At 30.7% G+C, this 12,602-nt stretch overlaps 1 protein-coding gene across 1 annotated transcript; it reads right to left on the bottom strand.

Annotated features, from left to right (window-relative positions):
- Positions 1-8,022: 8,022 nt before the first annotated feature.
- LOC140060236 (homeobox protein six1b-like) lies at positions 8,023-12,356 on the bottom strand. Its single transcript, XM_072106361.1, has 2 exons — positions 11,622-12,356; positions 8,023-10,670 (listed from the first exon to the last, which is right to left on the bottom strand). Exons 1-2 carry the CDS (start codon positions 12,173-12,175, stop codon positions 10,400-10,402), a joined length of 825 nt encoding a protein of 274 aa, XP_071962462.1. The 5' UTR covers positions 12,176-12,356; the 3' UTR covers positions 8,023-10,399.
- Between the last annotated feature and the right edge of the window lie 246 nt (positions 12,357-12,602).

Genomic DNA, 12,602 nt, shown 5'->3' with positions numbered 1-12,602 from the left:
CTGCGACCAAATCAGGTATCAAATTGAATTATTCCAAAAAAACTAAGGTCGAACACGATTTTGAATTATCGTCGTTAGTTATAAAGAGGTCGAAAGTAGGACCAGGTCAATAGAGGTATTCTCATAAATCAGTCCCTTTGTGTATAGTAAAATAGCAAAGGCGCAATGTCTATACAATACACCTGCTTTTCTAGATATGATATTTCTAATAACAACATTGGCAGAAATAACTGATATTGTAGATAAACGGTTAGGCCTAGACAGAATCTGCACACAGTGTGGTTTTCCAGCCGTTGCTTAAGAAGCAGTGTAAAATGGAGGCGTAGAACTTACGATTAATTAAATTGAAGCAACTCACAGTCAAGGCTTTAAGTTAACTAATTTTTTTTTCTGTACTATTATAAAGGCAGTAAGGAGCCAAGGTGTTTATTAGAGAATCTGTTAAGCAAATATAGTTTAATTGGGCTTGACAATGAAAACAAAAGTCTAACAATTACTCCAAAACGGTTGAGCTTTCTTACCTCAGGCTAGATTTAACAGAAAGAACTGTAAGCAAATAAGTCACCTTTTGAACTTCATACATACACAGAAAGAACGTCTGCAGAATTAATATCAATGGCAGAGTACGTTCCCTTACATTGTAAAAGCTAAGATAAAGCGTGTCCTAAATAAAAGACCTATACAATTGACGATTATTTCGATCAAGTTGTACTTCAATAAATAGTATTTAGGCATAATTATCATAAATGTAATCATGAACGTTAATTATCAAAACGCTATGTAAAAAACTCTGGGTTGTATTGATAGTACCATTGTGGCATTTACTTGTTGAGATACTATTCTATGATACTGTGATATATAGGGCATTCATTCGTGTAGATTACATTATAAACTGAATCTGAATAAAAAACATGAGCTCTCTTTAAAAATTCAATAAAGAATACACAACCAATATTGAATAAAACTAGAAGTTATATTTAATAGACTTTGTGAAAAATGCAGTTAAACAAGCAAGTTATCTACAATTCGTTTCTCTTGTATTGTGTTCCTCCGTATCAAATTTGTTATTTTCTAAAGACACAGACATGTAAAAGAAATAGAAAGACTTTAAAGCGAGTGATACATTATCTTTAAGTAAACAATTCAATGAAGCACTTTTAGTGCAGGAAAAGTTCATTCCAAAAGAACAAAAAAAGAAATGCTTTTCATAGATTTTGAAAAAACCTGGTGTGTAAGGGTGGCTGTGTTTGCATTAGAGGACCCCCTGAGGGCACTGGTGGAGTATAATGGTCAAATATGAAACAGACTATTTAGAAAAGAGACGAGCTAGTAAAAGAGGGGATTGGCAATCTATCACCGTCCATTGATTTTCAAAGCAGATCTAATTAGAAGTAGAAAAGAATTTGAAAAGTATAGACCTAGTTAATAGGTATAATCCTATCAATTTTGAAATATAATACAATAATTACCAATCGTACATAAAAGTGTAAGTTTCTATTAAAGTTAAATGTGTTAGAAATTTGTGGTTTGTATTTCAATCGACTCGTTTTAGTGATAAAAACCAATCGAAAATAGAACGATCGGGAACAGGAAATATAGAAAATTATTTTAATTATAAATATTAGTTTCGATTGTCAAAAAAATAAGTATATAAAGAGTGTGGCGTATTAGTACAGATACATTCTTTGAGACAGTTTAAGTTTTAAGAAATCGTTTTTTTAGGGAAATATTAGCAACTAGTAACCCCATTTGTATCCAATATTACAACTCTTAGAGTCACGTGATATTAGTAAGATGACAGTCGGAACAGAAGCAGATCGCCATATTCACTGCGGTTACTTTAGTCAATCAATTAATAATTGACTCATAAATAATTATCAATTAATTTGAATAATTACCTAACTTACATGTAGGAGGGTCATATAGTTATTGTTTTATGCTCAGAAAATGGGAATTTTAAATCTTATAATAATCGTAACATTACATTTAATGTATGACATCCTATTTACTGTTCAATGTGGTAGGCTACTTACTCTGAGAAAATGACCTAAAAAATAGCATTTTATTTCTTTTGGTGTAATAATTGTTTTGCAATCATTATGTTGGCAAACAGACCAAACGTCAGTAATATTTTAGTAGTTCCTATGGAATTTAGTTAAATTAAACAGGAATGAAAATTGTTAATAATCATCGTCGTCAAAATCATCATCAATAATATGAAGAATTTATGATAAGTACCCTATAATAATTATTAAGATGCCTTTCCAGACGCTGACGTAATTTATACCGAATACCCAAAATGCATTGTAATTACGAATCTAGCAATGAACGTTGGAAAGATAATCTGATTTTGTAAAACATAAAGTTGATCAGATATGTCTGAGTATTAAATCTTGAAGATGTACTTTGGTTGTAAGCTGCCACTACTTCCGTTACATTTATTATTTTCATATGTTCCAATGTCTCTGAGTTTACCCCATCTGCTTAACCCTTGTGATTATAACATACATCGAGCACATTTAAAATTATAAAACATTATACATTATTAGCAAAAATAGGCCATACCCTAAATACTAACGTGTAGATGTCATAGGGCAATGTAATATAATTGACAGCCATATTGGTTATGACAACTGGATAGGTAAATAACCTTGATTGTATTAAAATAACGTTGTAAAAAATTATATTTAGCAAAAACAAAGTACAGTGTTGGACTTTTTACATAGAAAAATTAACGAAAGCACAATATTTTGTACTCAAAAGTTACTAAAATATAGAAAATAAGTAGATGTACATATTAAAAAGAACAGGGCAATATATTTATAATTCGTTCAATAACAAAAAGAAATGGCAAAAATATCAAGATTATTATTTTTATGTAATGCAAGTTAAACCAATAGATAAATAAGGAAGAATAATTCCAAGTTTCTACTTAATAACTAGGTGTATAACAACAATTATGTAACAAAACTAATACTTTTAGCACAATTGCCAATAGGTTTTTCTTCTTGTTTTTATTGTACTCTGTACTCTACTCTGGTTTAGTCTGTGCTCTGGGCATCTGGGAGAACAGTCTGAAAAGGTCCCAGCCCAGTATAAAGAAGAAATAAATAAAAATAAATTAATATAGGCCTATGTTATTAACATATAGGCAGATAGTTTATTGCGGTAATCGAAAAATAGAACAGCTCTTCAAAATGACTAAACGAATAAAGTCGTAGAACCTGAAATAATATACATTTCAGAAAGATTAAAGTTGAAAATAATAGTACTAATATTTAGTATCGATTCGCCTAATAATAACAACTATATAGAAAGCATGATAACAGGTAACCTAACGAATTAATCGAAACTAGTAACACTAAAACAAGAAAAGATCCAAATGCTGTTACATACAAGTATATAATTAAAATAAAATTCGTATAATTTTCGAATTATAGAAAACATTGCTTGTCCTATCTAATGTCAATTTATTAATAAAGTTCATATAGCGCCATAATTATACTGGATCGTATAACCATTTATATTATTATTTTATCAAACGACATTTTGACAACAAATAAAGAAACCTTTTTATTTTGTGGCTAAACGATTCCTTTAAAAAGTAAATTTATTTATTGAATTATTCTTTGCGACAATCAAATTATTGTTGTTTTCTTCAAAATGATTGCCGGCATGAGTCCTAGGCCTATATATTTTAGAAATATAAAATATAAATTATCAAAATCTATTGGAAAATCATTGATAAATAATAGGAAATAATCTATAACAGAAAACATAGATTATCATTCTTATATTTATAATAATCAAATTATAAAATATTAATAATATTCTACTAATAAATAACTACTACTAATATAAAATTAGACACAAATTGCTTTAAAATGTAAGGAAATTACAACATATTTAAGATAGAATTTGTATATACTGTGAAAAATAGAAAGACATAATAGACCTCATATGAGACGCAGTCCAACCAAAAAATAATTAAAAGATAACAACAGAAAGGAAAAATTATGACCTAAAAAGTATGATTCAACAATTGGGTAAAAAAATAAATGAACAAAATATGATGGGAGTCCGAGAAAGTAACCGAAAAATAGAAACGTTTTGAGAGAGGATCATGGATTTTAATAAGTGTATTGTCCCAGCTATTATTTAGATAATAAGTAAATATTTTAGTAACAAATGTAAAGAAGTATCTTTGTCTACGTGTTTGCTGAAAACTGCTCTTCTGTCATTCACTGGTAATTAAAATGACATTAATTATAAATTAATCTGCACTAAGATACTTATAACCGAAGCTATAATCATTTCTTTCATTCCTTTATTATATATCTAGCCATGATAAGCTTCACATTAATTAAACAAGAATAGGAGCTAAAAGCCATGTCTCACGTTGATGGAAGCTTGTCTTTTAAAGTATAGGTTACTGCCTATAAACCGCAAATAAACCGAATATAAATGACCTGTTCATTTTTTATTTCTTTTATCTACTTTCATGGGTTTCTCCGTTACTTTTTTTTATACATTATTATCTAAATTTATATTGTAATATTATATTGACAATTTCCAAAAATGGACCTATAATCATTTATCATTATGAATACAATCTCATGTAAAATATATTAACATAATTTCCCTGTTGTAATTATGCAATGAAAAACGACGGAAACAACATGTATTGCTAACAATTTAAATATCACACAAAATGGTAAATTCCTACAAGAAATAATCAAAATAACATTTTAGAAAATTGATTTTACATTGATTCCATAAATAATCGAAATTAAGAGTTATAAGCAATAAAAAAAAAGATAATTTTATGATTATAATTAAATGACGTTAGAACAATAACACTGAGCAGTACAGCTGTTGAAATAATAAATATCTTCGTTTGATTGAGTATTTTAAGTTGATGTGAAATGAAACGATATGAAATAACAATGTTTTACTAACTAACAGTAAGCTCATTATTGTTGTAAATATTAGCATGTGTTAAAGAATAGCAGCTTATTAGTTTACATTAACAAATCAAAACAGTACCATTGAATAAAATGGAAATGGAATGGAAATTAGGATAAGAACAAAATGTTCGACGAACAAATAGAAAGTATGTTTTAAATTCATGAATATTGAATGTTGTATTACAATAATTACCTATGATAAAATATGAAAGTATTGTATATTGAACCGACGCGATCAATGTCGACCGAATTGACCCAGATTACGAGAGAAAGCGAGGTTATGGCATTCACAATAATGCAACGTATGTAGACAATTGGCAAACACGGGGCCTAGGCACTTCTATCTTCACATTGCATTGTATTAAATGCATTTATATTACCGTACAATCATTTCATAATTTGTCACTTTCAAATCCGCTCTTTATTGTTATAGAACTTTGGATTTATGAAGACATTGCGACAATTAAAATTCATCAATGATGAAAATAAATGATATATTTTTATGGGTTATTTTTTGTAAATATAAGCCTATGCCCTACATACATTTAAAAACAATAGAAAAATTAAAACCCTAAACTAATACAATACTAAAATATATAATTTTAACTTGATTATACTTAATTTGGTTCAATAAATTGAACCATTTTTAAGGTGTACTTAGTTAGTTTCGATTATGCTTCGACAAATTTAATAATCATAACAACTTAAAACACAAGGTCGTATAAAAACGATTATATTACAACGACCTAGTTGCCACACTCTCCTTATCAAACTACAAAATAAAATGTTATTTTGTAATTTAAAAAAAATAATTTTTTTTATTATAGTTTGTGCGATTAAACAACAATGATAATTATACTGTTAATTACTTAGTGTCCATACAATGTATTGGTATTCATTAACAATACAATATCAATTGGTAGATTAATACAATTTGTTAATAAATAATAATAATGAATATTTTTACCACATATTCAAAGATAATTAATAAAAATTTATTTTATAATTAATTTCTAAAAAGGCTTTCTGTTTACTTATTTCTAAATGGCGTTCTAACAATTGACTGTGATTTCGATGTATATGCCTAAGTTGTAGAGACTATTTTTTAATTTAATACAATGGTATAAGCCCCATGTGTGATATCTAAATTGTTACTCAAATAGACTGATTAACGTATTATAACCTCAGTAGTTGCTTATAACCCCAACGGTTGTTTTCTTTCGCATTCAAACTGAATACTCTATTCGTATTGAAATACAAGCAAAACGGATCAATAATAGATGCATTGTAGTAGAGAGGATAGATGGAGACTTGCCATCAAAAGTACAAAGCTCTCGAGACTTAGAATAACATCCCTCAAACTAAATATAAATGAATTACATGTTTATACTTATTTGGTTAAAGAAAACATTTTAAATGTATAAGAAGATTGGCTAATTAATACAAACCCCTGACGCACATACTTAAAAATTAGAAACTTAAGAAGCTTTTAAGTAGCTGGGGGACCCATTCATTTGTATACATATCGAGAAAAAGAATTAATCACACACAATAGGTTTAAAATACCTTAGTATACTTTATATGTAACAGGTAGACGCGATATAAGTGTCTAATATAATTTTCTGGTCATTTGAGCTAACGTGGAATTGCATTATAAGCGACTTATGAATTTGTTAAAACATGGCATATCATATACCGTGGCTACCAAATTACTTTAGTAATTATGGTTAGATGTTTATGATTAATGTGACTATAAACCAAGTACGAGATCATATATTAAAAATACAAATAATATTATATCATTAGATAATATTCCATCATGATCATATTATAGTATCATTTGAGTAAATATCGAAATGAATCATGATAAAGCAATCGAACGGTTGATTCACTGTAGACTGGAATAAATTTAAGCCTATCATATCACATTATTATTGACATTATTAAAAAAAAAGATAATATTATTAATAAATCCACAAAATTATAAAAAAATTCGGAGTTGAGTAATAATAGTCAACTATTGTGTATGGGTTCACACGCCACCATGCGTCAACATTGTTATTAAAAAAAACTCAAGGATTGATAAAATAAAATGAATTTAACAATCCTTAGAAAGTACCTTTATGCTATTTTTAGAAAAGTCAGAATTGTTATCGGTTTGGCGAACATAATAATGTTAGAATAGGCCTAATAGCAATCATTACTAAACCAAAGGTGGGCACTAGACAAATTGGAAATATTTAAGAAATGACTCAATTCCTTCAAATGTTTATAAAACATAGCTAATACAAATATTAAATCATGTTACGACTAATAGGAGGAGAGCCGGTATTGAGGAAATATTGGAAACAGTATACTAAACAAACTCGAAATATGAGCTTTTGGTAAGAGTGATTCCATGAAGAGGAAGTACATGCTTATTACCAACTTTCAAACTATTCAATACAGTACAATGTTTGCATTATTTTGTTAAATATGAGAGTTTTGTTGATAGAGAGGATGGGGTGGGGAGGGGGTGAGAGAGGTGTAAACCTGGCCCATGAGAGAGTTTCTTGTCAGGGTTAACTACTGTATTATACAGAACGTTATTAATGAATTGTTTTGGGGGCGTCGGAGACTATCAATTGAGGAGTGGAAGAAAGTGGTGGGGTATATATAAAAATGTATAGAAATTGTTATTTTAACCTTAATTATATAAAGTTGAAACTAATAAATAAGGTTGTTTTTGTTGTTATTGGTTTAGACTTTTGCCTTTTTACTAAGGTTTAAAAAATCTTTGCCAGAGCCGAGTGGGGGCAGTGTCACCAGTGATGAGAGACTCACGTTCCTAAAATATTGTGTCGTGAACCAATTTAATACAAAAAAATGTAATAGTTGATTACTAATTCTGAGTTAATATCTCCATTAACTTAAAAAAGGAAATGTACCATAACATAAAGAAACATAAAAATCCAACATTTTCAATAAAATGGTATAAAACGTGTTGAAACAGTAAATATAAAATACAGTAATACTATTTGTTTTCAAAATTATTTTAACAAATCAGTACAAAATGTAATTACTAAAAACGAAAGAAAAATGTAAGTTATTTCTGAAACTTACCCCACATTGCGATTTCTTGGTTTTTCGTTGAAATGGTTGAATGTTGATGGACCGACGCATTCTTCAACTAGCATATATATCGTCTTTCTTTGTATGTTTTCTTTTGTACAATAATAATATAAATACAATATATTGTACATTTCATTCACCTAATAAGTCAATCCATAACCTAAGCCGCGGCATACGGTAACCTAGCTTAAATAGAGGATAACCCCAATCAAGATTGTATATAAATATTTAAAAGATATAGTACATTAGAACTTTCACAAAATCAGAGTTGGAACATTTATCTCGTTTTAAAACCATTTATTCTCAGAATGTCAAAACGTATACTTATATCTATATTTTGACAGCGGTTGATGCATTAGTTTGTACGCATAGCGTAGAATACCCTGTTTAAAGTGGCGTATGCTCCGAATAAGGGTTACATACATTCTGTTATACCTGAAGCCAGTACAATCATTCCATTTTGAACCATTATTATCTATGTACATAGGTTACACCAGTTTCTTTATTTTTAACAACATTTATTACACAGTGTTTTCAAGAAGGATTAAACTATTTTTATAAATTTTGCTCGTCTGGTAGCCTCGTTTTTTTACATTGGTCAAACTTGAATACAATGTTTCATAATGTTTGGACGTGGGATCTGTCACATTGAATCAGACGCGACAACATAAATAAACCAAAGGAAATAATAACATTTTTTAAATGACATTTTAAATTAGGCCTACTTCAGGTGACATCGTATTTGCACATATAGCACTTTTATGCACATAAACACTAGGCTATTACCGATAGAATGTAACGCTTTTACCGACCTACATTGTAGCCTACAACCAAATATTTGCTAGGCCTAATAACTGTAGTACCTACGTTTACTAATAATACTATACTACCAGTATTAAATGTACCGTTTAATAGTTTGAAGTGGTACTTAATTCGTTAATGATATTTGGTGCATTTAGTAAGTCATAATAGAAAAGATAGGCCACCATGTTAAAGGACTAGCGAATGGTGGTAGTAGCAAAATGTCTAGAAATAGTAGTTAAATGGAAAGGAAGGATGTGAGCTATTACTAGTACAGTAGTAATGCACTGGGAGGAGCTACTAATTTGTATTAACAATCTTAACCTTAAGTCAGGTGGTCAGTTATATAATAATGATACGAACGTTCTTTTAAAAATGGACGTTCAAATTATTATCCAAATAAATATAGTATTATTAATAATACTAATATTAATACCCTGTATACGGAATTATGAAGATGTATTAAATGGCGTGTATGTTGAACGGGCTTCAATGTGACAGAATATAAAACACAATTATAGATTAAGCCTTAGTGTTATAAGGTTTAAGAAAATACATCATCACTTTGCTTATTATTTTGTGTTATTAATTCGTTCCATGTGCAAAAAAATCAATCTAAATATTGGTGTTTAGCACGTATACTAACAAAGTTATTTGACCAATGTTTTATCGAGTACACTTATTTAAAATATAAGTTGAAATAATTTAATGAATACATTTCGTATGTTCTTGTTCAACATATAAATATGTAACGATCAAGATAACGTTGTTACACACTAAGTTTATGTCATTTAAATAAATTTAAATTTGTTGCGATATTCACAAGAATGTACCTTTTAATATAGTGTTGATATATAAAGATATTTTATTGGAAGTTTATCAGCTTGAACATAGGCCTATACAAATGAACCATACCAATTGTATACAATTTCCTATAGTGTTTTAACATATTAAGTATAACCAGCTACGGTATTTAATCCAATGTTTTAAAGCCAAGATTCGATTTACAATTTATAAGGATTGGTTGCTCTTTTTATGCTAAAATCAACAAACGGTGCATGTTTATTATTTGCAAGACCATAAACTTCACTTATGAGAGGATACATTCACCCTGGCTAGCTAGCAGCATGCAGCTACTGTGACTCAAAACCACCCGGACTAGACTCACTTAATCAAGTGTGCATAAAACGTAAATGCTGCTTCTTGTAAAATCTGAGAGGCCTAACTCTCAACCTTAGCTACACATATTATACATAGAGAACAAGAATATTTAGTGTCACAATAGTACTTCATCTCTGAAGACAGATCATAGTGATCAGCTTTTTGCTTTAACACACTCAAACTCAATAAGTTACAAATATTGCCTTTGGCAATAATACTTTCTTTGAGTTTTACAGGACAAAAAAATAACACGTTAGATAAAAGCTTCATTTTAAAGTTCATATGTGAGGGAAAAATTGTGAATTTAGCTCGACAAAATATTGCAAATTCAAAGCCATTTATTTCTATATATACCAAGGCTAGGATCCTAAATCTACTAAATGATTGTTAGGCATTGGAGCTAAAATGGAAGTATTTAGGCTTGCCGCCATGACATCATGGCCGCTTACTGCTATTGCCGAAGGCGCTGATGGAGGATGGGGCATTAATGTCGTCATACCCTGTACAAGATGAGAGGTCTGTTGAGGTGAACTTAAATCCGAAGGTTCCCCATTCTCTAACATACCAGATTCGTCTTCTGAACTCGTGCTTGCCCGGCCCAAAGCCTTGTTTTCCTGTTCGACATTTTCCCTACAAACGAAACAAACAATGATAGTATAGCCTAGCTTACTAGTGTACACTATGTTTTAAACACATAATAATATATAAAGTCTTCTTTTGTATTTTAGGTTTGCCATGTTTGTCTCTGGTAATTTCATAAAGTAAAATTAAGTATAGGCTTACTTATAGTGCACCATTAATAAGTTTATCAATGATAATTTGATGGTAGTCTGTGACGGTAATGTATTGATGGTAGAGACGTCCCTAAGGACCAAGAGATTTGATAGAAAACAATAATAGCCACTCATGGAAAACCACTTTACCATATGCAATTTTTTTTGTGTAAAACAAAAGCAACTTATTAGATAATGCATAATATAACTGTATTAATTGTTCCACGGTTGGTTCATATTGCTTTCATCAAAGTAATATACTAAAATACGTTACGTCTTTGACGTGTTTACTCTCTCGGTATTCATTTTTTTTATTAACACGTTGATTGATTTTTTCTAATTGTATGATCCACTGTAAAATGATACGATTTTGGATAAAATAAGTCATATACAGATATAACATATATATTAGCAAACCTTTATGTTCAAATTTAATCGACGTTGAATAGAAATAGAATAAAGAAATAATCATAAAGTGCGTTTAATTGTTATATGTATGACTTTAGTGTGGAATTAAAAGTTGTAATTGTTGTGGTTTTGTAATGAAATTACAGCAAGTGTGTCAGGCTTAATCCGACGAACAAAAAATAAATATGGAACATGTCAAGGACCGCTTACAGAGCGTGTACTAGCGGCGATGTACTGTGTGGTACCTTGCCAAGCCAAAACAATAGCAGCCGTTACGCTACACACTTCTTGGGGCTCAACCTGCTCATAAATAGTCATTTTAAAGAGGTAGACTGCCCATCATAGACTACATTTACATTACATACGATATTTTATTTCTTAATAAAATGTTAAATCTTACCTTTCTTTTGCCTCGGCTGCTCGATCTCGTTGGCGGCGATTTTTAAACCAGTTGCTAACTTGGGTTGTCGTTAAGCCGGTTGCCTCGGATAGTTCCCGTTTTTCTCGCGGAGACGGGTAAGGATTGTGCGAATACCACTCCCGTAACATACTCCTTGACTTCTCTTTAAAACAATAACTTGTTTCTTCTCCGTCCCATATTGTCCTAGGTAGTGGGAATTTCCGTCGTACACGGTATTTCCCTACTGCACCAAGCGGACGACCACGAAGCTTTTCCGCTTCAACGTAGTGCGCCTTTAACCACAGTGCTTGTAACTTAGGGTGGTTGTGTGACGAAAAGTTATTGCTTTCAAGGATTTTGTAAAGTTCTCTAAAATTACTTCGATGAAACGCCACTATAGCTTTAGCTTTGAGTACACTTTCATTTTTGTGTAGATGTTCACAGGCTGGTAAAGACCACAAAAACCGAGCAAGTCTCTCGATATTACCGCCTTGTTGCAATACTTCACACACGCAAGCAACCTGCTCCTGTGTGAATCCGAAAGATGGAAGCATACTGTCTGCTAGAAACGGCAGACGATAACAGATAGATAACTCCCTCCAAAATTCAAAAGTATATATAGCAGGCTGGTATATAGTTCCCGTAGGACGAATGGTACGAGTAACACTCGTATTATTTTTTTAGTGTAAAGAGGTGGCTTCGAATGATATGTGGCTAGCAATCTACTGCAGTTCTCTATCAAGTCACGCGAAACAACACTTTAGTCAAGCTACAACCCGCAGTTGATATATCACCGCCTGTGATTGGCCCATACTGCGCATCAGTTTTGGTACCATTATGAACACAGAATAGGAATTAATCGTTATGGCAACCACGTCAATCAATGTAACCTGATACTACTTGAGGTGTGGACGTTCTGCTGTGAACGTTTCCAGGTCCTTTGCAATATCCAACATTATTAAACCGTTCTAGGCTTTAATA

This window comes from Antedon mediterranea, chromosome 10 (assembly GCF_964355755.1).
Source record: "Antedon mediterranea chromosome 10, ecAntMedi1.1, whole genome shotgun sequence".
In the NCBI taxonomy this organism is placed as follows: Eukaryota; Metazoa; Echinodermata; class Crinoidea; order Comatulida; family Antedonidae; genus Antedon; species Antedon mediterranea.
The sequence above is the reverse complement of the archived record's forward strand: the minus strand, read 5'-3'. Positions and strand labels throughout refer to the sequence as shown.

Excerpts from the sequence above, each read along its gene's own strand:
- LOC140060236 (XM_072106361.1), bottom strand. The coding sequence starts at position 12,175 with ATGCTTCCATCTTTCGGATTCACACAGGAGCAGGTTGCTTGCGTGTGT. Across the intron at positions 10,671-11,621 it reads GCAGCCGAGGCAAAAGAAAG|GGAAAATGTCGAACAGGAAA; the intron begins GTAAGATTTAAC and ends TTTCGTTTGTAG.